The sequence below is a fragment of the Podarcis erhardii genome (genome assembly GCF_964252035.2).
Source record: "Podarcis erhardii genome assembly, chromosome: 17".
Lineage (NCBI taxonomy): Eukaryota > Metazoa > Chordata > Lepidosauria > Squamata > Lacertidae > Podarcis > Podarcis erhardii.
Genome location: NC_138515.1, coordinates 27,891,801 through 27,918,002, shown reverse-complemented (window position 1 = coordinate 27,918,002; position 26,202 = coordinate 27,891,801). Strand labels below are relative to the sequence as shown.

The following is a 26,202-nucleotide window of genomic DNA, read 5'->3' as shown; positions in this document are numbered from 1 at the left end:
CAATAGGTCTTGCAGGAAAAAGCAAGGGGTGACATCAGGAACCACAAGACAGAGAAACCTGTAGGAGAACACTTCAATCTCCCAGGACATTCTATACAAGATCTCAAAGTAGCTGTTCTATTACAAAGGAATTTCAGAAATAGACTGGAAAGAGAAGCTGCTGAATTGCAACTTATTACCAAACTTAAAACTATGGAGAGACCTGGTCTGAACAAAGACATTGGATTCTTATCTCATTATACATGACAAAGCCATTTTTCACCTTCTCACCCCTTGCTTTTTCCTGTTTTTCCTGCTTTTTTTGTTTTGACTATGGCAGACCAACACGGCTACCTATCTGTAACAAAAAAGGGTGGCAGTTTGTTGTTGACAAGGGACAGCTTGACATATAAAGGGCCCGGTTACCTTCAGTAGCTTAGGGCCTCATCAAACCTAAATCTGGCCCTGGGGGGGCGGCAGGATGTAAGCCCCGCTTTGCATAACCGATTGCATGCCACCCACCCACCCCATTTGAATGGGAATCTCCCTCAATATTGAGGGGGTGCGAAGGAGGGGAGCTGCACTCCTCAAATATTTTATAGCAGTTGGTGACTAGTTTAGTCCGTCAGAGCATAGGAGCCAACTCTGAGGCCAAGGACCAATTGCCCCCCATCCAATAAAATATTTGAGGGGGTCTCCCCCTCCAAAGGGGACGCAGGTTGCGTTGTGGGTTAAACCACTGAGCCTAGGGCTTGCCGATCAGAAGGTCGTCGGTTCAAATCCCCACGGCGGGGTGAGCTCCTGTTGCTCGGTCCCTGCTCCTGCCAACCTAGCAGTTTGAAAGCATGTCAAAGTGCAAGTAAATAGGTACCGCTCTGGCGGGAAGGTAAATGGCATTTCTGTGTGCTGCTCTGGTTCGCCAGAAGCGGCTTAGTCATGCTGGCCACATAACCCGGAAGCTGTACGCCGGCTCCCTCGGCCAATAAAGTGAGATGAGCACCGCAACCCCAGAGTCGGACACGACTGGACCTAATGGTCAGGGGTCCCTTTACCTTTACCCCCTCCAAAGTTGATGGGCAATGCCATTCAAATAGTGTGTGTGTGCCATGTCATGTGATCAGTTATGTGGGGTGGCCCTTATCTCTCTCCCCCCCCCCCCAGTATTCAAGTGGGCACCCCTGCGCCAGAGGGCAGGCTCACTTCCTTCCAAGTTAATATGGGCTAGCCCACCCATGAGGCAAGGTGAGGCGACTGCCTCAGGTGGCAGGATCTACAAGGGCAGCGGAACCCGATGTCACAGAATCATAGCGTTGGAAGGGACCCTGAGGCTCTAGGCCAGCGTTTCCCAAACTTAGGTCTCCAGCTATTTTGGGGCTACAACTCCCATCGTATCTAGCTAGCAGGATCAGTGGTCAGGGATGATGGGATTAGTAGTCCAAAAACAGCGAGAGACCCAAATTTGGGAAACCCTGATGTAGCCCAATGCCCTGCAATGCAGGAATTGAGCTATCCAGCTAAATTTTTTGCACCTATCATGGAATCCAAGGTGGCATACAGGGGTGCCAATTTGAATAACATATTGGGAAAAGTTCTTCTTGATGTTCACCTGGACTCTTGTAACTTGACTCCACTGGTTCAGGTCCTACTCTCCAGAGTAGGAGAAAACAGGCTTGCTCCATCTTCCACGTGACCCCTTTCCGGGCTAAACATGCCAAACTCCATCAAAAGTCTTGATTTCCAGACCCTTGATCATCTTTGTCACCCTCCTCTGCACACATTCCAGCCTGTCAATATCCTTCTGAAATTGTGGCACCCAGAATTGGACACAGTACCCCCAAGAGTTGTCAGACCAATGTAGAATAAGAGCAGGATGATTACTTTCATTGAGCAGCACACTATATTCCTCTTGATGCAGTCAATGATAGCATTAGCCTTTTTTGCTGCTGCATCTCACTACTACTCTGGCCTACTAGGATCCTGAGATCCTTTTCACATATACTAATGGCAATCCAGGTAAACCCCATCTTATATCTGTGCAGCTGGCTATTTCTGCCCAAGTGTAGAACCTTACATTTGTCGCTATTGAAATTCACTGTTAGTTTTGCATGAAAAGGAACACAAATGTGGTGGCATAGAAATTGATAAAAAAATTCACAGAAGGCAAAGATACACACTGAGGGAGACAGAATTAGGACATACTTCTTTAAAGTATTGTTCCTGTGCGAAGATGGATATGGTAAAGACTGGAGCTAAAAGAGGTTTGTTCCTCACGCTCTTTGAATTTTGGTGTCAAATATTCTTGTGACATCCAACAAGTTTCCATCTCAGTTTAACACTGACAGTATGAGAAGTAGTATGTGGCAGAATTTATTATCTGACAATTGAGAAAATGAGATTATGACATTTATATGTGGAATCTGGAGTTTTCTGGATAGCTTACAGTGGGGGAAGATGCAAATAATTACTGGCACACATTTTTGGAGGCGCTTATAAACCCAAACCTAAAAATTTAACAGTTAAAATTATGGGTGTCAAAATATAAAATGGAGCATATGTGAAAATTCGGTTCAATTGTACCTTCCACATATCCAATATTGATTATTAGGTACCAGAGATGTTTGCACTATTTAAGTATCAGGGTCACTAAAGCAGTCCAGAAAGCTAAACTAAGAGAAATGTGCTACATTGCTAAGCAAAGGCTGTTTTTCTCTCCTAGCAAAAGTCTAGCAACGATAAATTACTAGCAGATCCTGCAGATGGAGACCTTGAGCATGACATTTCTATGCACCGAGACAGTAAGCAAACTGTTCGCTTTGTCTGCAGATTAATGGATACAACAACCCTTGGTCTCCAAGAGAAAAATCTTAGTTGTTATTATTTATTAAAAGTATTTACGCATTGCTTTTCTGCCCACAAGGGTCTCCAAGGCAACATAGAGCAAGTACAAACAATACATATCAAAAACACCAATTAAAAGCAGCAGAGGACTGTCATTAAAACAAAACCACAAAACTATAAATGCATCAAAAAGCCAGGCAGAACAAAACAAGTTTTTACAGCCCACCTTAAAAATTAGGCAAGACTGGGCCAAGCTGACCTCTCAGGGGAGGAATTCCACAATGCTACAGAAAAGACCCCACCCAAGATATCCACCAAACTAGCATCTCTCCAATGGTGGTACATAAAACAGGGCCTCTGATGAGGGTACTAATTTTTGGGCCTGCTCATACAGGAGGAAGAGATATCCTGGCCACAAAGCATTTAGAGCTTTATAGGTAAGAACCAGCACCCTGAATTGTTCTTGAAAACAAACAAGTGTAGTTGATGTAAGACTAATGTTGTGGTTCCATAAAGTGCACACTTGATGACAGTTTTGCACCAGCTGCAATTTCTGATCACCCTTCAGTGATGGCCTCATGTAGGACAACCCATGCAAGATGAGAAAACCGTTTCCTTAAAGCCTGGAATGAACAGACGATGACAATGCCTCCATGCATAGATATTGGTATGAGGAGTAATAATTATCTCCAATATCACTACAGAGATCAAATATATATATATATATATATATATATATATATATATATATATATATATATATATAATTCAAAAGGAGAATAAAAGGACACATATCCACCCTGCTTTTTGTTTGACCTTTATTCTGCTCTTGGCATTCGCAATTGGAAAAAAAGAAAATAAAAGGAAGACAGGCAATTTCAATTTAAACAGCCTGCTTGCCATGATCACCAGCCTCCTTTCCCTCCTTTCTTTTTCTTCTGCTGCTGTTTCTTCTTTGTGGCAGCTGCGCCAACAGGCTTTTGATGCCTTGGCGGTATCATGTTGCTTGTTGATCCAGATGGAACTGCCGTTACGGTGCCAGGCCTTGGGGATGTAGGTGGACTACTTGCAGTCTTGCTAGCATCCCTGTAGACAAGGAAGAGACAACAAATGGGATTATTATCACACAGAGCTTAGATGTACGGTATATCTTCTGTCCTCCTGTCAGCAGCAAAAACAAAACAAGCAGGTTAAACCTCACGTACATGTCATATATTACTGCTTGCAGTGAAGAATTCATTCCTTTACATAAGAGAAGAACACCGCTTAGAAATTCTAGCTCCCCCCCTTCTTTTTTTACAATAAGCTGTGGGCAGAATTGAGCCACTGCTAGCTAGTACAGTTGTACCTTGGATCCCAAATGCCTTGGTACTCAGACATTTTGGCTCATGAACGCTGCAAACCCGGAAGTGAGTGTTCTGGTTTGCAAACACTCTTTGGAACCCAAACGTCCGTCAGGGCTTCCGATTGGCTGCAGGAGCTTCCTGCAGCCAATCAGAAGCCATGCTTTGGTTTCCGAAAGTTTTGGAAGTCGAATGGCCTTCCAGAACGGATTCTGTTCAACTTCCAAGGTACGACTGTATACTGCAGGTGCTACAATATATACATCAGCATGCCATTCATATATAATGGTTTGGAATAATTTTTTTATTCTTGGAGAACATGTGGCTGGGGGGGTGTCACTCTTTTCTAGGAGCTGGATACTTTCCCTCTAGGACGCCTGCATACAGACACATTCAAGTAAAATCCTGATTCCTGTAGGACTGCCAAGAGAGACTGAGATATTCAGTCACCAAATGAGTTCCTAAGTTCCAGCCCTTCAGATGACTTGAGCCAGTGGTTCTCAACCTTGGGTCCCCGGATGCTTTTGGCCTACAACTCCCATGATCCCTAGCTCACAGGACCAGTGGTCAGGGATGATGGGAGTTGTAGGCCAAAAACATCTGGGGAACCAAGGTTGAGAAAGGCTGCGGACAACTCTATTGCCTTCGTCTCTTCATCCTTCCCAGGCCCCCAAAACCCGCTCATCTTCCTGTACTCTCTCATCCTCCTATAGAATGACTGCCTCTCCCCATATGAACTGACCCAGATACAGTGGTACCTTGGGTTATGAACTTGATTCGTTCCACAGGTCCGTTCTTAACCTGAAACCGTTCTTAACCTGAGGTACCACTTTAGCTAATGGGGCCTCCCGCTGCCGCGCGATTTCTGTTCTCGTCCTGGGGCAAAGTTCTTAACCCAAAGTACTACTTCCAAGTTAGCGGAGCTTGTAACCTGAAGTGTTTGAAATCCGAGGTGTTTGTAACCCAAGGTACCACTGTACAGCGATCATTTGAGGCCCTTCTTTGTGTGCCTCCTCCATGACGCCTGGAGGGTGGCAACATGAGAACAGGCCTTTTCAGCAGTGCCTCTCTGTTTGTGGAGTTCTCTCCCCAAGGAGGTTCACCTGGTGCCCTCATTACAGTGGTACCTCGGGTTAAGTACTTAATTCGTTCCAGAGGTCTGTTCTTAACCTGAAACTGTTCTTAACCCAAAGCACCAATTTAGCTAATGGGGCCTCCTGCTGCCGCCGTGCCACTGGAGTACGATTTCTGTTCTCATCCTGAAGCAAAGTTCTTAACCCGAGTCAAAACAAAACAAATTCCTTCCAGTAGCACCTTAAAGACCAACTAAGTCAGTTCTTGGTATGAGCTTTCGTGTGCATGCACACTTCTTCAGAACCCGAGGTACTATTTCTCGGTTAGCAGAGTCTGTAACCTGAAGCGTATGTAACCCGAGGTACCACTGTATACACATTTAGGCACCAGGTGAAAACGTTCCTCTTCAACCAGGCCTTTGGCTGCCTATCATCCTATATCCTTTTAAATGTGTGTGTGTGGGGGTGTTGTTTTGTTCTATTCTTGCTTTTATTATGAATTTTGTGGTTTTATCTTGTGTTTTTATGCTGGGAAGCACCCTGAGAGCTACAAAATTTAAAAACAATAATTTTAACACACACCCCTGCCCCGCATTGAGTATCAGTGCCAGTTCCAAAAAGCCAGTTCTTTAAGCCTTTTCTGAATGGCAACTGCAGAAAGAGGGCAGGGATGTCCCCTTCTCCACTCCCTTACTGTAACTCTCATTCTCTACCTACTCTTGGAGATTGTGTGCAATAGTGATCTTCCTTTCAAGGGGAGTAGCTCTCTTTGATTACCTGATTACCTTGCCCTGGGACACTGAGAGGACTCTAGAATCAAGGCTCGCAAGGCTGGGTCCTGTTACTCACAATTCAGAAGAAGCTGCTGTTGTTGCTCCTTGGGTTCCTTTCCCAATCTGGTCCTTCTTCTTGCCCTTCTTGCGCCCGCGATAGTAGGAGCGCTCCCGCATTGGAAGCCAGCGCTCAGGGTCAGGAGCAACTTTAGGGTCATAGTTCTTTGGCAGTTTTCCTAAGGAGTAGGTTAAAAAAAAAAAAAAAAAAAAAAGAATATTCCTTTTCTGAATACTAAGGAGTATTCAGCATGAGAGACTCATCATGATTTAAAAACAGCCGCACTGCAGGTAAATGCCTTATCAGCCAAAGCTGTACAGCACTTCCATGGTCGGAGACAGAAAACGCTCTCACTGTGCGCAAACCACAAATACCTTTATGCTGACATGTTTTAGCTTTTCATTGCAACAACAAAAATTGGGTTGGTGCAATTAGCAAGCTATACCTAGACTTTAAATACTGTGGAGAACCGACTTCACGTAAGAGCATGGAGACCTACCATAGATTCCGGTGTATAAGACAACTTTTTAACCCCGGAAAAGAGGTTAAAAAGTCGGGGGTCATCTTACACGCCGGGTATGGGCGGCGCGGAGCGGAGCCCACCCCCCGCTACAGTGGCTCCGAAACAGCAGCAGCGGTGGGCTCCGCTACGGCGGCTTTCTCCTGGCACGGAGCTGCTCAGCGTATTAGGCGACTGGGCTTATAAGACAAACCCCCAAATTGCAGCTGCCAATTTGGAAGGGTCATCTAATACGCCGGAATCTACAGTACTCAAAACGCTCATGTTAGAAAAGCACTCCTAGATCAGTCCCCAAAATATCCATCTATTTTTCTCTCTGACAGTGGCCTGCAAAATGCTTTAGGGAAATTTGTGTGCAGAAAATGAAGGCAACAGCCCATCCCTGCTTTTAATCCCTGCAACTGGTATTGAGAAGTATGGTGCCTTGAAACAAGAAGTCCAGGACGCTACCATTAATGTTGCACAATTGCTGCAATTTCCTGACTTTGGCTGAAAGTCAACTTAATTTGAAGTTAGCTTCTTGAGTCGTTTTTTAAAAATTCCACCCTAGTACAGTGGTGTTTAGATGAGGAACACGTAGCTCTGCAGATGCTGTTGCACTCCCAACTCCTATCTGCCCTATGCAGCACTGCTAATGGGCAGAGATACCTAACAATTGATAAATATTTAACTTTAATAAATAAAGTATGTATTGACATCCTTCTTTGGTATCCCTGCACCCAACCACTCACTCCCACAAGTCCTCCTTTGGGCCTGCGGTTCAGAACAATTGGTCCATCTAGTTCATTACTGCCTACGTTGACTAGCATCTGCTTTTAAGGTCTCCAAAAGAAGTCCTTCCCAGACCTACTTGGGAGGCACTGGGGATTGAACCTTCTGGGAGACGAAGTCCAACAACATCTGGAAGGTCATAGGTTCTTAACTCCTGGCTTAGATAGTTTTAGCCAACTTCTCCAGAAGCACTTTTGAACTCCAAGCAGCTATATAGTCATTGCTAACAAGACACTCACCCTTCTTTTTCTTCTTCTTCTTCTTGACGTCACCTTGGCTGGAAAAAAAAACAGCACATGAACACACATGAGCCTGCTTGAGATGCAGCAGAAAGAACAGAGCTAATGGATGCCAAGGGGAGCGTATCTAATGGCTTTGTACAGGGAAAGAAATAGGGCAAGTTTGTAGCTGGAAGACAGAAAACTTATTTTGGTCGCTGAGCTGGACTTCTTCATATTAACACTGACTCAGGATGTCAAGGATTACTTAAAAAGCTTCTTTACCCTTGTTCTTTCTGCTGGTTCTCAACCGCGGGTTTCCCTCCTTTCTTCCGAATGTATGTAGCCCCATGCGAGTTTTCAAGAGCATCCACATCTACTTTCAGAGACATAGTGTCCGAAGAAGGCAAGTGTTTGCTAAGTCTATTGTGAAGGAGGGGTTAAGGAATAACAATATGAACACATTAAGCAAATAAGAGAGAGAGAAAATCATTCTCAGGATCTCAAAAGCAGTTTAGTGGGTACAATAACGACAGAGAGAAACTAAGTTAGGAGACTGGGAAGAATTCTCTGTTGTATAGGAATGGAATGTTATATAATGGGGTAACAAATTTGTTTTTTACTTTCTGGATGGGCAGAGTGACCATGAGAGCCTGAGCTTCTAAAAGAAACAGAGGCGCTTGACATTTGGGGATCAAAATAGTAGAATAGTGTTTTTGTACTTCTGCTTGATGAAAACATGGAGTTAAAAGGAAAGACTACCAACCCAGCTGTACCTGAACTTCCTAGTTGGATGTGTGTGTTGTATGCACCCTATGAGACAACAGTGAGGTTCAAAGGCCAGTGAGATGTGAAAGTCTTAGAACATGCACGGAGGAATTCCAGAAGACACAGGATTTCTTTGGCAGAGAACACGGCATCATACTCCAAAACCTGGAAACTTTGAAAAGCATCACTGCAGCAATTACTCCGATATGAGGAAGTGGTCAAAGAATGCCTCCTTGTCTCACCTCCCTCAGCCACACAAGGAAGGATACACTTTAGCTTTCTCACCATCAACCAGGGAGTATGCAGAAATGAGCTGAGCCAGGGTATGGACATCATCTGGATTTTGCCTACAAAAGTAAAGAAGTGTGAGAGTTATAGCCTGTTCTAAAGAGAGCAGTCAGCCCAGTGTTGCACACCACAGGAAGGAGGACACCTCATATAAGCAGGCCAATGAAGCACCCTGCCTCCACCTTCCATAGGAGCCACAAACAATATTTTCAAGATGCATGCTGGCTCAGGTGAAGCTGCAGCTCAGAGATGGGTGGCAGGAGCAGCTCTATCAAGGGAAAGGGACCAAAACAGAATCTAATGATTGAGGAGGTTGCTCACTCTGTGGATGTTCCAGCAGCTCATTGGGGCAACACCCATTCGCTTCAATAGCTTGCCGAAAACCAGGTGTGCCCACAAATATAGGGGATTACAGGGTGAAAAAAGTGTGTTCAAAGCACAGGTAAAAACACAATTTCCCCCTCTTCTCTCACGCAGCCCCTACTGCACACTCTCCAGAGGGACCCACTGAAGCAGATTTTGGGGGCACGTGGGGAGAGGAGAGGAATAATAATAATAATAATAATAATAATAATAATAATTTATTACTTATACCCCACCCATCTGGCTGGGTTTCCCCAGCCACTCTAGACTGCTTCCAACAGGAGATTAAAAATACATTAAAACACCACTCATTAAAAAACTTCCCTAAACAGGGCTGCCTTCAGATGTCTTCTAAACGTCAGATAGTTGTTTATTCCTTTGACAACTGATGGGAGGGCATGCCACTGGGTGGGAGCCACTACCGAGAAGACCTTCTGCCTGGTTCCCTGTAACTTTGCTTCTCGTAGTGAGCGAACCGTCAGAAGGCCCTCGGCACTGGACCTCAGTGTCCGGGCCGAACGATGGGGGTGGAGACGCTCCTTCAGGTATACTGGAAAGGTAAGTCCCATTGCATAAGTGGGATGCTGTTCATGTAACACTGGGCACAACCCATTTTTAATATGCCTTATCTCATTTGCTGCATAAATACATTTTTAACACTACTGAAGTAACTGTCAACTTCTGTTTCAAAAGTTAGTGGGGCCACTGAGTCTTTTGCAGTAAAACTCACTTATTAGCTCTCAGGAAGGGACTTACTTCCACAGCTCCTCTAGATCGCTGATGGCTTCCTTCTTCCGTCCATGTTTTAGCTTGAAGTTGACAGCTTCCCTAATTAACGACAAATGAACTGGAGACTTTGGCTGGGGGTGAAAAAAGGTTTGCTGAAAGTTAAGTTTGAAAACAACTAAAACAATGACATGAGTGATCACTCTCTTTTTTAACCTGCTGAAGAGACCGATTCACACTTGGAGACACCAGAGTTTAGGGGACTCTTAAGAGCAGGGGTTGTAGGTAACAAACGTGTCTCATTCGTACAAGAAATCCCCCCTGTGCACCCTCAAATCTGTTCTGGGTTCCTCCTCCACCCTCCATATCAGATGGGGACATGCAGAAGGGCAAGACGTTCCACTGAGCCATTGAAAGTCCTTGCATGAACAGGACAACTTTGATGGGATACAACTGCAATGGTGTATTTGTCTGTTACGAGCTGCAAGATTGCAATCACACTATCAAGCTCAGAATACTGACTTTCAACAGCTGTGGGATCATAACTACTCCAGTGCATAACCGAGTCTTCCCTCAAAATATGAATAAAATCAGGAAAATTCGGGACTACAGAACAATTTTTTTGCAGACTTCCGACCAGCTGAGGCACAGCACACTTCCCCTCAATTAAACCTGAAGGCACATTTCACCTCGTGCACACAAAGAGGTCTACACTTAGAGCAGGAGCTGCTGACCTTTTGGAGCCTTGAGCGTATTTTCAAACTGAGAAGCTGTCACAGGCACCATATGTACAATGCACCTATTCTAATGGCTGCAACAGAATTCCTCTTTCAATTCTGATTTCAGAGGAGGGGTGGGCACTGCAGGTGCCAGGGAAGGCCACTGCTGGTATATGTGCACCCAGCATGTTAGCAAATCTTGACTTAAGTATGTGTAAATGTGAGAGCTACCCCACACTAGGGGATCTCTCCTGAATTTTTGTATCCATCTCTTTCAGGCCAGTTAATTCCATGGACTCTGCACCAGAAGTTGTTGGGTGATCCAAATGACATCTACTGACAGATAAATTGGAGAACTGCTCCAGTGAAGGATGACTGGAAGGAGACAAGGCCAGAACAGGCAATCATGCAGAGAGGCAACAGGCAGCCTCTCCATTGCCATGGAGATTTGGGGCTCATGGGAAACTTGAATTATTTATTTCTTGCAGCACAGTAGCAGTTACAAACCATTTATGAATACAATTGGCCGGCAAATTTAGATTACAAATGTCCTTTTACATTATAAAGAGCTATGATGTACTGAACATATTTCTACTATTTTGTTTTGTCAGAAATGTAAAGCAAGTTGAACACAAAATACTGGGCAGCTTATCTGTTGGCATCTCATCGGACTATTACTTGCCTGAAATTCTTGATACCATTCAATCGCTTGAGCCAAGACCTCTATAGCACTATCAATATCTTCTTCATGGCTATACATTGTCACTAATGCAGATACCTATAACACAACATTAAAGTCAGAAATATTTTTAGCGAGCAATAAGTACTGGAATGTATGACAGGGCCACATTTTAAAAAAATTATAAATGTAACTTTATTACTTCATTAAGTAGAATACTGTCACCACATGGAAGTGCACACACACTGAAGCAATAGCTACTTCTCTTTTACTACATTTCTTCAAAAGTAATGGAGTCAAGTGGCAGCACTCAAGGGATAAAGCAGCCTTGACTTAATATGACAATAAAGAGTGCAGGTTTTCTCAAATAAGAATCAACCTTGCTGTAATGTGCTTTGCTTTCTCCAACACATGGCATCTATACAGCACTTTTTCAAAGCATCCAAGCATTTCACTTACATTTTGTTAATATTCCTTATAGCCACCATGTAAGGTAAGCCATATCAAAACTCTGTGCGCTGCTTGTTCCTGTATTGGGAGAACCTTGATTAAGATGCATGTTGGAGGCATTGCTTTGCAGTGCCATCTGAGAAAATTTAGTGAGCAAACAGGAGACAGGGCCTTTTTGGTGGTAGTGCTGCAGCTCTGAAATACTCTCCCAAATGAAATTATTTCACCCCAAACTGAATGAAACTTTATTCTGGCAGGCTTTTAATGTGTAACACCCTAATTTACTACCATCAGTTTAAGTATCTTTTACCCTTGCTGCTGTTAGGTTTTTATTTTATTTTTAATTATTTGCTGTATGAGTTGCTATTTGTTACTGCTTTTAGAAATTGGATATTAGTTGTACTTTTGCTCAATTGCATTGAAAAGTTTTGTGTTGTATAGTTCTTTTAGCAGAAAGCAGGATATAAATATTGTCATTCCCATATTGGAGGAGCAGGAAAAGCCTGAAATATTCACGCAACTTAGAAATTAAGCAAGTCATGGAAACTATTTATATAAGACCATAACATATGGGATATCTTGGCGCAAAATTTTGGATATTTACAACCTTGCTTCAGGGCCAAGTTCACAATTGCTGCTAGATTAGTAGCCAAAGATTCATGTTGTTGAGTTACACACCTCTAGCAACAGGAGGCAGAAGAGATCAAGATGTCTGTTATTGCTAAGTCCTGTGGACCAAACACATTACTGATCAAGAGTCCAAACAGAACTTACGCATACAAAATAAAGAGGCAAATGAGCAACTTGTAGTCCAGCCATGATGGGACTTGTCAACCTGGGAAGGCAGCCCATCTAGGAGAACGAAAGCTCTAATCCTAAACCTCCACTGCCTTGTGGGATGTCTTCAGGAGAAAAAAAGGCCAAGGAGTAAACCCTACACAAATCCAGCGTGGAGTCCCTAAAATGGTTGGATGGTGCCTTGCATACCTCCTTCCAGCAACTCCTGCAGCCAAGATGGTGCCAAACATGTTGCTCTGCTTTCCTTTGGACCACATCAGTGAGGCCGAGAGGGGGGTCTTGTAATCTGGGCAGTCCAGGACCTCCAAAAACACTGCCCTGGCTTGTGCCCTGGGGAGGTCACTTCAGTGCTGCTAACACAGTGGTTTGACTCCCCCTCTCCCCCAAAGCTCCATTGTCTCTTGTGACAGACAGATGTCAAAAAGAAGAAGTAGTCTAACCACCCAAGCTAAGGTCAGAATGGCATGCTAGGAGAAGAATATGACATTGGAGGTGGTGTCAATAGGATGCATAAAACTCTGTGTGTGTTTAGATTTAGCTGCAACCTACCATGCCTGGTTTGTGCCTTAACTCTTCTATAGACCTCAGGATGATACATGCTTTCGTGACACTGCCTTTGAGAGAGAGAGAGGGAGGGAGGGAGGGAGAACAAAAAGTGTGGTTATTGGCAACTGGCTCCAGTCCTCTGTGCTAGGACATCTGTTCTACCATCAAGCAACTCTCTTTTTATTAGACAGATGAAAAAGGAGTGATTATAGAAACCATCAATCAGGGCTGCATGCTTGCCACGATTCTGCAGAAGCCAGCTTCATGAGAATCTCAGCCTTTTATTTAAAGAGCGAAAGTTGCTAGCCCTTATGACTGCAAAAAAATATGCATGAAAGCATGTGGGAAATAACGGAAGTATCAAAAGCTAAAGGGATGTTTAAATAAGAATTTCACTGGTCACAGCTGAGAGGGTTCAGGGCTCCATATTTTTCCTTATCCCTCCCCATAATTAGTAAAACTTGAATTATGCAAAAATGCTATCATCATCATTGCTCTGTAAGAAAATCATACAAATTTGTTCAGGTTGCAAGCTTTCTAGATGGTGAAGACTTCAGGTATTGCCCCTTCCTGCCTTTAACCTAAGCTCCCTGAGAAGGCAGCCTCCCTCTGAGAAAAAAATGAGTTAAGAATGAGAGTGCTCATTTGGAAACAGTATGAAACTGTAGCTGAATGCTCAGGAAGCTTCTTTCCAAAGGAAGCAAGGCTACTGTACCTTGAGCAACTTTCAACTGTGCCATCGTCAGCTTAATCTCTGCTGCTTTCTCGGGGTGCTGATCGGCAAACTCCTACAGGTCAGAAATGTAAACACAAATCAAGAGGCTTTCAGACAGAATCAGCTTCAGAATTTCCAGAACAGGCACCTTGCAATGAATAGTAATTGCACTGTGGAGTCTTATGTCTCTTGACTCTCCTGTAACAAACTCAAAGTCCCTAATAATAATAATAATAATAATAATAATAATAATAATAATAAACAACTTTATTTATATCCCGCCCTCCCCAGCCGAAGCTGGGCTCAGGGCGGCCAACAACTATCAAATAATCCAACATTCTAAAAACATTTCATTATAAAAATTAATTAAAATCAAACTGATGGCAACCGTTAAGCAAAATTCTGTGCAGATTGCCAGAGGAGGGAGTCAGGCTGTGCCCTGACCAAAGGCCTGGTGGAACAGCTCTGTCTTGAACAGAAGCGACAGGGATACACAGCAATATGTTAAGGAAGGGTCCCATTTGCTATGCCATTACAGTGGTGCCCGCAAGATGAATGCTTCACAAGACGAAAAACTCGCTAGACGAAAGGGTTTTCCGTTTTTCGAGGTGCTTCGTAAGACGAATTTCCCTATGGGCTTGCTTCGCAAGACGAAAACGTCTTGCGAGTCTTGTGAGTTTTTTCCCTCCCCCCCCCCTTTTTCTAAGCCGCTAATCCGCTCATAGCCGCTAAGCCGCTAATAGCGCTAATCCGCTAATAGGGGTGCTTCGCAAGACGAAAAAACAGCAAGGTGAAGAGACTCGCGGAACGAATTAATTTCGTCTTGCAAGGCACCACTGTACCTAAAATATGCTTAAGTCTAAACCATGATTTGCAGTACACCTCAGAACTATAGTTTTCAGCCAGGCACATTTATGTAGTGCACCTATACCAAGCCACACTTAAGGCAGCTCTCTTCTCTCTCTAAATCTCTCACTGCTTGCAGATCTCAGACAAGCAGATCTCACTATTGTATTCCCATACCTAACTACTTAGGAAAAGGCTTAGCTCAACAAGCTAATCCATAGTTTCACTGAATGCTTGGGCTGGTGCAAAAATAACGCTGTCGAATCTAACTATGACTCCCAGTGCCCAGCAGGTTCATGAATTCCCTTCCTCCTCAACCTCATCTAGATGAACAATGATTCAGAGCTTTGTCATCTCCTGCATATTTCCTCAAGCAGCAAACCACAGCCTACCTGTAGCAGCTCTATTGCCTTGGTATGCTGTTTCTCTCGACACAACTGTGCTGCCTGGATTAGCACAGGGAGCAGATGTTCGGGACTCTGTGACTGTAAACTTGATGCCAGTTTGCGACACTGATCTGCCTAAGGAACAAGAGAAAAAGAGTGGCTGGTTAAGAATGCCGATTCTACATAGAGAAGGCAGGATTTAGAAGTGTAAGCCAACAAACCAAGGTGCTCCCTGCCCTCCTTGGTAACAGACCATAAAAAGTAAAGGGGCCCCTGACCATTAGGTCCAGTCGTGTCCGACTCTGGGGTTGCGGCGCTCATCCCGCTTTATTGGCCAAGGGAGCCGGCGTACAGCTTCCGGGCCATGTGGCCAGCATGACTAAGCTGCTTCTGGCGAACCAGAGCAGAGCATGGAAATGCTGTTTACCTTCCCACCGGAACGGTACCTATTTATCTACTTGCACTTTGACATGCTTTTGAACTGCTAGGTTGGCAGGAGCAGGGACTGAACAACAGGAGCTCACCCCGTTGCGGGGATTCGAACCACCGACCTCCTGATCAGCAAGCCCTAGGCTCTGTGGTTTAGACCATGCATCAAAGCAATTGAAGTGGCACAACATTACCTGATTGGTGTACATGGCCAGCAGAGCTTTATTGAATTCTATTGCTTGGAGCTGTTTCTTCGAGAGTTTATGCTCAACACCCTCAGCGTTGGTCAGTTTCACCTTTTTCTTTGAGTCAAAGACATTTTGGTCCTGTGAAAGACAGCATCCCAAGATGCATCACTCAATCAACAGGAACATGATGTTTCCCAGGTTGCTTGCTGCAATTAAGACACGTCACGCTCCTTTTGTGTGATTTCTTCTGCAAAACATGCTTGAGGAATTACTAGGATAATGCCATACCTTGTTAATGGTAATGATGTTGTTGGCGATGACAGCAAGCAACCCGACATCTGTTGGCCTGCAGAGAACAGGGCATACATGTGCATTTGTAAACATGTCTTCTTTTTTAAAAAGATGCCAAGACCACCAATGCCACCATTTTACAGAAGTCACTTACTTCAGTTTGATTATCTGATTGTAAAGTTGCAGGGCTTCCTCTGTGTGACCTTGCAGCTGCAAGATATAAGCCATCTGACCGTGAATAATAGCCAGTTCAGCCTCAATGTCTTCTTCGGTAACATCCTAAAAGGAAACAGTAAAAAAACGTTAACACACAACCTTGAAACCTTGCACCAGTTATATAATATCCACAGTTCAATGGATGGAATCCAGTGTCAAGTCAGTGGACCCCAACCCCCCCAGAGCAGATTTTGGGGGGCGGTATTCATGGGGTTGCCAGGGAGGGGAAGGGGAGAGAAAGGGTAAATCCAATTTATGCAAGCTGGAATTTAGTATCACCCAAACCTGCAAATATATCTATTGGTAACTAGCAAACTTACTAGTAACACAGCTAGAGAGCAAGCCTCATTGAATAGAGAAAATATGCATTGGATTGCACTGCTGGTACCATTTCTCTCATTGGGTGAGTCACGCAAGCATGCAAATCTCATCCACTGATATCACCGGGAGATAAAACTGCCTCACTTTGCCATTATTGTGTTCACTAAGAATACTTTTTAAAATGGCTTCAGCGGATAATGGAAGCTCTGGATATTTAAACTGTTAGTATCAGCAATGGCCCTTGCTACAGAATTCACAAAGTTTAATTCTACTCTGTTAACACTTCTCAGTGAAGCCGTTCATGTGAAAGAGGCACACTGCTATTTAAAGGCGCAGAAGTAAAATGAAAAGCGCTGATGGAGAACACTTTAAATCCAGTGTTATGAAGGAAAGCAGGCAGATAGCACATAACCAAGCAGATTTATGCAATTAGCTTACATGCACACATACTGAGAATATTAAAACCTGCCGAGCAGAAAAAGTATTCTCGGTGTAACACTAGTGACTCACCGAATCTTCTGAGAGAGACTGGCGACACAGATCTACAAGGAAAGTGTGACAAATTAATTTTGGACATAAGAAGAGCCCTACTGGATCTGACCGAAGGCCCATCCATTCCTGCCCCTTGATCTCACAGTGGTGAACCAGATGCATACAGGAAGCCTATAGGTAGGAGTGCAGCAGCACTCTTCCCACTCATGCTGCCCAAAAACTGGTATTTAGAGTCATATTGCCTTTGACAGTGGAGGTAGCACACATTTTGCCATAGATATGAGCCACCAATCAAAGTTCCACCACTGATTAACACCTGCCTATAGAAACTTCATTTGCATCACAGAAGTGCAAGGATGCTGATATTTCTCTATAGAGTGGTATCTCCACTTATGAACGCGATCCGTTTCGGGGTGCCGTTCGCACCCTGAAAAGTCCATAAGTAGAGTGCCGCTACTGCAAGTGCGCGAAAGAGCGCTTCTGCGCATGTGTGGAGTGCACAGATGGCTTCTGTGCATGCAGCGAGCCCGGAAGTAAAGACTTCCGGGTTTGCCGCGTTCATAACCTGGAAAGCCGCAACGTGAAGCAAACGTAACACGAGGCATGACTGTATTTGACAGCATCCTATAATCATTCTCCACATATCTTAATTCCTAATCTGCCCTTAATATACTAGATCCTAAGTTTCCAACTGTGTGTCGATACATGATACAATTATGGATTTCTTAGTAGTACTATCAATTTAACCATCTTGAGTTCTCCCCACATCTCCCTTCAGTTCTATTTTGCTTGGTCTTTGCTTGTTTTTCCAAGTTGCTGGGGGGGGGATCTAGCTATTTGAAACTTGATTTTGCTTACCAAAATGAATGAAAATTAGTGCAGGGAGGAAATCCTGTGCAGTCTATAGGAACAACAGGTTACTGGTGGCTGTAAAGGAATTCTTGAAATACATTTGCAGATGCAGAGAATAAATTTAGGGACACAATAATCCCCATGTCTATTTTCTCAATTTAATTTATTAAAGGATTTAGATCTTGTGACGTTTTTCCACAAAAGCAGCACAACGGGTTACAAGGAAAGGACAAATTAATCTTCTCATTCATTACCTTCTGCTCTTTGTAGGCTTTTCATTGCCTCGTTCAGCCTGGCCTGCCCAACCAAAGAACAAGCAGCATTGTAACTCAGCTCATATGTGGCTTCTTGAAGGCCAAGATCCTCCTGGACAGAGCAAAAATAACGAAGTAAATAAAGGGATACCTTGTTCTGAATTACAGTGTGAACCAGTTTGCATGAACACTTTGGGTCAGATGGCTAGACGCAGATCAAAACAATACTTCCAAAGCATGAAGGGTTCTTAAATTAACATGCAGTAAATTCAAAAGCCATAAGCAGGTGATACATACTAACAGGAAGCTGTATGAATACCCTTCTTTCTAATTATATACGAGGCACAAAAGAACAATATGCAAGCAAATCACACGATTCTAGAAGCCCAAGCTCCTTTCATCAAGCGTTTCTTTCATTCCTTAGCACACACTGGAGGTAAGATGTTGTAGTAGCATAAAGATTCTTTTGCTTATAAACAGATGTTAAGTAAATTACTAAACAAAGGATTGTGCATACATTTATGGCAACAAACAATAACTACATTAAAAATGCAAAAGTAACCACCAGTATATCAATATACAAAGGCAACCAGAATTTTAAAAACTGTATCTAAGGAAGATTGTAGGAAAATGCAAGTTGTTTTCTTTAAACTGCCCACTTAAATATATGCAACCCTGGGTTCAAGCAAGCTTCCTTGGGTGGGGCACTCCATGGTCTTAAAGCTACCACAGATGAGGTCATCCTGTGTTTCCACCTGCTGTATCTTCTCAGGGTGTGTGTGTGTGTGTGTGTGTGTGTGTGTGTGTGTGTGTGTGTAGCAGGGCCAGTCTCTGATGGCCCAATGGGGCTGTGGCATGAATCTGACCTCTGATCAGTCATAGATAGGTAGCCGTGTTGGTCTGCCATGGTCAAAACAAAATAAAAAAATTCCTTCCAGTAGCACCTTAAAGACCAACTGAGTTAGTTCTAGGTATGAGCTTTCGTGTGCATGCACACTTCTTCAGATACACTGAAACAGAAGACTTCTGTTTCAGTGTATCTGAAGAAGTGTGCATGCACACGAAAGCTCATACCTAGAACTAACTCAGTTGGTCTTTAAGGTGCTACTGGAAGGAATTTTTTTATTTTGTTCTGATCAGTCATGTTACTGCTTGCTAGGGAGTGCGAGAGGCGGAAGCAGCAGTTAAGTCAATACGGTACAAATGCACTGCCAGAGCTAATCTGGTACTCCTGCTGGTGTATTTGCACTGTGCTGACCTTGCACCTTGCCCTCTACCTCCCAGTAAGCAGCGGTGGTAGAACCAACCTGCAGTCAAGTGAGCAGCAGCTGGGTGTTTATCCTTCCAGCCTTGAAATAATAATAATCATTTATTATTTATACCCTGCCCATCTGGCTGGGTTTCCCCAGCCACTACGGCTGGCTTCCAACAGAATATTAGAATACAATAGTCTATTAAACATTAACAGCTTCCCTAAACAGGGAATGTCTTCTAAAAGTCAGATGTCTTCTAAAATATTGCAGAATTCACTTTTGTTGTCTATCAGTCCCCACGTTACAGGAATTTAAAAGTGTATGAATGTCCTCAAGTGCCAAGTTCCAATTATCCTCATCTGTGATTGGGAGAAAAGGCATAAGATCCTAATCCAATCCATAACTTCCTGAGGAAATCCTCCCCCCCCCAAAGTAACAGAAATAAACTGTCAATGTAGTTTGACAAAAGCCTTTTCAGCATCTAGAGAAATAACTGCAGCCACATCAGCTCTTTTACTGTTTGAAGAATCCCCTTTTCCTACCAACCTTAAATTATCTTAAATATTATCTTTGGCAAATAATATTAATGTACTACTATAGCCATCACTGTCTGGTTAGCAATGACTCCTATTATCTTGCTGACGACAATAATTAAGGTTATTGGCCTATAATTTGGACTAGTTTGGTCCTTACCAGACTTGGGAATAACAGAGATATCAGCTTCATACGTCAATGTTCCAATAAGACACTTCCCTGTATTTTAGGGCGTTTATGCAGTTCACCTGCAGTTCACTTGCAGCAAGAATAGATGAAGGAGGAAGTCTCTCTCTCTCTCTCTCTCTCTCATATATGTGCACATACACACTACCACAAACTTACTTACTGGTACGACTTTCTCCCATGTGCTCTGTGCAGCAATAACTGCAGAGAGGTTTGTTTTCCGTTCCTCTTCATAATCATCTTGTGAGTTGCGTATGAGGTCCCGGTACACAGCTAAACAGTCGTCGTAACGTTCTAATCTGTACAACTGGAAGGAAAAATCTGGATTAGCAGCTCAACAGACCAGAAAACGGTCAAAACTAGGTCTGCAAAATAAAATAGCAACCATAATATCTCAGTAATGTTTATAACTATACCTATAATCCAGGCAGGTATTGGACGGGATTGAACTAAGTTGCTGCATGCACAGAATGTAGTCAGGTCGCAAAATGGGATTTCCTCCTCTTCTTCCTTGCGCCCCCCAAATCTTCATTGGAGTGTTGGGGAACCCCCAGAACACGTTTAGGGGGCACACAGGGGAAATCCCATTGTGTGAGTGGGCCTTGTTCTGCACATGCATACCCCACTTTACACTACAATGAAATCTAACCCCAGTTCTTCTTCTTTTTTGAAAAAAAACTTTATTGAAAAAGAATAACCACAAACATGCACAGTTATCTGCCGCTTGGACTACTGCAATGCGCTCTACGTGGGGCTACCTTTGAAGGTGACCCGAAAACTACAATTAATCCAGAATGTGGCAGCTAGACTGGTGACTGGGAACGGCCGCCGAGACCATATAACACCTGTCTTGAAAGACCTACATTGGCTCCCAGTACGTTTCCAAGCACAATTCAAAATGCTGGTGCTGACCTTTAAAGCCCTAAACGGCCTCGGCCCAGTATACCTGAAGGAGCGTCTCCACCCCCATCATTCTGCCCAGATGCTGAGGTCCAGCGCCAAGGGCCTTCTGGCGGTTCCCTCATTGCGAGAAGCAAAGCTACAGGGAACCAGGCAGAGGGCCTTCTCGGTAGTGGCGCCCGCCCTGTGGAACGCCCTCCCATCAGATGTGAAAGTGATAAACAACTACCTGACATTCAGAAGACATCTTAAAGCAGCCCTGTTCAGGGAAGTTTTTAACGTGTGATATTTTAGTATATTTTGGGTTTCTATGGAAGCCGCCCAGAGTGGCTGGGGAAATCCAGCCAGATGGGCGGGGTACAAATAATAAATTATTATTATTATTATTATTATTATTATTATTATTATTATTATTATTATGTTATGGATGAAACACTGAACAAAGACCAAGCCCCATCCGTGTCACTAAGCAACAATTTTCTTCAAGAAGAGTGAATGTATAATAGTTACCAAGGTCAATTCTAATGCCAAAAGTTCTAGGCTGAAGAGCAACAACAAAGCATGTGCCTATAGACCCAGAGTTGTCATGGGAAACACACTGTTCCTCCAATGCATTTTGTCCATCACAAAATATCCCTCTTGGTAATTCCCAGAACACTGAGAGGCACTTCACAATTGCTGGAATAAGTTTCCATGCTAAGCCCAGGCAATTCTAGTTTCTACAAGATGTTTCTCTAAAGCATTTTATCACCCCTTAATCCTCAACCAGGAAGATATTGAAAAGCAAGTAGAAGATCAAATTATTATACTTGGCTTTATTATTAATTAACTATTATTATTATTATTATCCAATAAATTCATACATACCAATAAATTTATACATATGCAGAATTCCCCCCATAAATGAAAAAATATTATCACTTGCTTACATTGACATTTCCAGCATTATAACCAGTTGATTTTAAAGATCAGTTATCTTTAGGTGAAGTGAAATACCAGTGGAGTATCATATTAAATTATGGTCTCATAATGTTGTGCACAATGAAAAATACGTGACTAAATGTTCTCATTTCATAGGACCATCCATGAGGACAAGAAAGATGGCAAAAATTAAGGACAGGTCTGCTTAATTAACAAGAACCATTATAATCAGTCTTCACCACTCAGCAGTCTTGGTAGACTGTCAGCATCCATTGCTGCAGGACTGTACCGTGGCTGACCCATTTAAGGGATTGCTAACCTGCCGTAAAAGAGCACACATTTAGATTGAGAAAACTCCTCCACCACAGCACCTGAAGCCTTATATCCAGTTATTAAAAGCAGGAAGAGTTTGCAAAGCAGTAGTTACCACTTGTCCATACAGCTCCTTTAGCTTGTCTGTCTGCTGACTGGCTCCCTGAATGGTCTTCAGAGCATTTTCAATCCTGTTCAGCCTGTATTCACAGTAAGCCTTCTCAAAGGCTATCACATCACTGTAACATATAAGCCGGAAGTGGGATGTGATTTCTCATTATCAACTCTTCAAAAAGCAGTTGTGTTTGCTAAGACTCATTCCTGAAGATTGAATCCTATATACACTGACATCATCTTGAACCAAACAACACAAGAAAAGGGAACTAATACTTTAGAAATCATAGACATATTTTTGGACATGTGTCAAGTTTGTAATTATATAAAATAATATCATAGGCTTCAAGAAAGGAGCTAATATTCATGAATTTCTCATTGTCTCAGACTAATATGGCAACAATATTCTAACAGATATATTGCAACACAGAAAAAGCAAAGATAGAACGGCTTCACAATAATAATTTTTATTTGCTTAACAAGACAAAGAAGTGTGTCTATATTTTGTGCATTAAACACACATTCCTTTTGCACGCCACACTGTTTTTGAAAGCGCTGGCTTACTGACTGATACAATCCTTACTGGATTGATATTTTTCTTGATATCCCATAAACTGCTTTTTTATTAACACTATATTAACATTCTTGCATTCCAGGGGTTGGACCAGAGGGCTCTCAGGTTTCCTTCCAACTCTACAATTCTATGATTCTATGTCTTGTAGCTTCTTTTCCCACAATGCAACTAGGAAACCTTTTTTGATACATACAGACACACAGGATTTAGGTCAGCAATTATGCAGCTGCATGCTGGGACATATTAGTGTGCTGCAAAAGAACTTCTAGTGTACCAAGAAACTCATTCAACAATAAAACACTCTAGTCACCTAAAAGCACACATTCACACTGGAGACTGCCTGTTTCATCTCTGCATGGTCTTGCCTCCTCCCAATTAGCTTTCACTGGCGGTAGCTAATTCTGTTGTCTCTATGTATGGGTGTGATATGGTTACTTTAATACAGAGACTCACCATTGTTACCCACCCCTAGCAGAGGCTGAAACATGAATTTGTTGGGGAATTACCGGCCTTCCAATTAGGAAGAATGCTCATTACAGTAATGCACATAGAAACCCAACTGGATAACTCCTGTAACATCCGGGAATTTTACCACCCCACACTCAAAGTGTAAACTTTTTTAGCCTACACTTTGAGAATTAATTGACTAAGAAGAAAGAAGATTTTCTTGAAACTGTATTTTTCTTTATTTTGTAAATGCTTCCATTTGCATATTTTGAAAAACTGAAAGAACTCTTGCACTGTCTGAAAGCCATGTTTTTTGATAAGCAGCTAATATTCAGCACTCACCTGGTTAATACTTTGGTATGGGTGTTAATCACACTGAGAGCTTCCTTAAAACTTCCGTTTTGGATAAGGCATACCACTTTGCAGTGAAGAGCAGTTGCATCATCCTTGCTGATCTGCAGTACTAGGAAAAGCAAAAGCAAGGAATTAAACAATGAGAACCCAGGCACTGTTATTTGTATCTTGAAAACAAGCAGTTTAGGTTATCACAGCAGTTTTCCAACTGTGGTCCAGGGAACCAAATTATACCAGTTGGAAGCTTATTAAAGGCTCCTTAGTGAGAAGTTTGGTAGGCAAACTTATTATATTCTTCCTTCCTCCTTCCTTGGGAGGTTTTTAAGCAGAGTGTGGATGACCATCTGTCATGGATGCTTTAGCTGAGATCCTTGCCCTGCAGGGGGTTGGAATAGATCACCCTTGGGATCCTTTCCAACTCTACAAGTCTGTGATACAATGGTAGAAAGACAGATTGCTAGGGAAGATCAACAGGGAGAGGGCAATGTGCAGCTGCAGGAGGGAACACTTTGCTGCAAGTCTAAACACACATTAAGTCCCACTGAACATAGCAGGACTTATTTCAAAGTGATATGACAGTTTCATAGATTAGCATCCTAACTCAATTCAATATAGCAATTCAATTCTTTTACAGATGCATAACTGCACAACACACTTCCTCTTTACATACGTGGCAGGTTTTTCCCTAGCACATCCCCTGTACAACCAAATAACAATTCAGCAAGCAAGAATTTCCCAAGCAAGCAAGTACAGTGACATGAATGACCACATCGTGTATTTCTGCCTGTAACACAACTGTTAAAGCCACAGAGCACTTCAAGGAATAAGTGGCTGCAATCCTAACCTCACTTGTTCTTGTTTAGCTGTTTAGTCGCGTCCGACTCTTCGTGATCTCATGGACCAAAGCACGCCACTTACCTGGGAGTAAATCCACTGAATTGAACTGTTACTAATACTCAAGTTACAGCATGCTTTAAAATATTCAAAACCCTTCACCTGCATTACCTCACTGCGGTCTTTACAAACACCCTAGAAACCAGGCCGATATTGTCATTAACCATTTTTAATGTTTGACATTTCATTATGTTTTTAAGATGTGATGGAAGCCGCCCAGAGTGGCTGGGGAAACCCAGCCAGATGGACGCAGTATAAATAATAAAATTATCATCATCATCATTCCCCTACTGAAGTGGGGCAACAGTGCTAAAGTTGAAGGACTAGGGGCTTGCCTGGTGCCACCCACAAAAAAGAGTGAAGCAAGCCTTGTCACTCATGAAGATCCAAACAAGAAGAGAGACCTTCTTAACAAGGGATCAGCACAAAAGGGGCATGGGAGAGGTTATATTTTCTGAGAATCCTCCGGAAAAACAATCTCTCAAAGGACCTGTTGATGGCATTTTACCATTGCACTGTGGAGAGTGTATTAACTTATGGTCTGTGTGTGTGGTTTGGGAGCTGCACGGCCAGAGAAAAAACAATGCTGTCCAGGGTTGTAAAGACTGCAGAGAGAATAATTGGGTGCACTCTTCCCACCTTAGATCAAATCTATGGTGTCAGGTGCCATAAGAAAGCGGCAGAGATAGCGCAGGATAGTAGGCACCCTGGAAATGATCTCTTTCAGCTTCTGCCTTCTGGAAGAAGGTATAGGGTTATAAAAGCCAGGACTAGCCGTCTGAGAAACAGTTTCTACGCAAATGCAATTCTGGTTCTAAACACAGCATAAGGGGTCTCTATAGTATACAATGGTACCTTGGGTTAAGTACTTAATTCGTTCCGGAGGTCCGTTCTTAACCTGAAGCACCACTTAACCTGCTGCCGCTGCACCGCCAGAGCCCGATTTCTGTTCTTATCCTGAAGCAAAGTTCTTAACCTGAAGCACTATTTCTAGGTTAGTGGAGTATGTAACCTGAAGCGTATGTAACCTGAAGCGTATGTAACCCGAGATACCACTGTAGTGTATTTTAAAACGGGGTTTCAGAGTTTTTAGGGGTTTTTGAATGTTTTATGTAGTTTTTCAATTTCCTTGTTCTGCATGGGACAATGACAATAAAGATATCGTATATCGTGAACACCGCCTGCCGCCGGGTCACCGCTGAGTATTACTGGAGTGGCTAAGCGAATGAGCCACCCCTCGGCCACGAGCAAATTTGAGGCAAGACGTTCTTCCCGCTCTGCAGGGTTGTTGTGAAGGTTCCAGCGAAGCTAATGCACGCGAAGCGCTTGGGGACGTGTTTCGAAGCTACTTCCCGCGCAAAGGGAAGGGGGATTCACCAAGAAAAAGTGGCAGGCTGCCCGCCCCCACCCCGAAGAGAGAGAATAAAGGCGACGCCAGGCGCAAAGCCCCGTCCCTCGCCCTGTGCCACTTCCGTCGCCCTCCACTCACTTTTATTGACCGACTTGAGGGCGCGCCCGAAGTCGCCGTTCTGGCCGCAGCGGTTCACTTCGCTCCACAGCGAGGCCACCGAGGCAGCCCCGGCCGCGCCGGCACCACTTCCGCCACCCGCGCCCGCCGCCATCTTGGCAGAGGGAGAGAAGCAGCGGAGGGCGGGGGGCAGGATAGGCCAGGGAAAGCGGGGCGCCGACGATGGCCTTTCGACCCGGAAGTGCATCCACGTAGCACTCTAAGCCTTCGTCGTGTACAAAAAAAAAAAAAGCGCGCCTCTCTAGGAAAACGGCGAGCCCAATGCGCATGCGTCTCCAGGGCCCA

The 26,202-nt window shown here is 43.5% G+C and overlaps 1 protein-coding gene across 1 annotated transcript; it reads right to left on the bottom strand.

Moving 5' to 3' along the window:
• Positions 1-3,618: 3,618 nt before the first annotated feature.
• SRP72 (signal recognition particle 72) lies at positions 3,619-26,044 on the bottom strand. The gene is made up of 19 exons (XM_081845082.1): positions 25,879-26,044; positions 23,484-23,604; positions 22,122-22,245; positions 20,037-20,180; positions 17,901-18,012; positions 16,813-16,844; positions 15,920-16,044; positions 15,763-15,820; positions 15,481-15,612; positions 14,864-14,992; positions 13,626-13,698; positions 12,914-12,978; positions 11,120-11,215; positions 9,749-9,852; positions 8,611-8,688; positions 7,859-7,996; positions 7,595-7,632; positions 6,083-6,242; positions 3,619-3,903 (listed from the first exon to the last, which is right to left on the bottom strand). Exons 1-19 carry the CDS (start codon positions 26,009-26,011, stop codon positions 3,723-3,725), a joined length of 2,043 nt encoding a protein of 680 aa, XP_081701208.1. The 5' UTR covers positions 26,012-26,044; the 3' UTR covers positions 3,619-3,722.
• Positions 26,045-26,202: the final 158 nt, after the last annotated feature.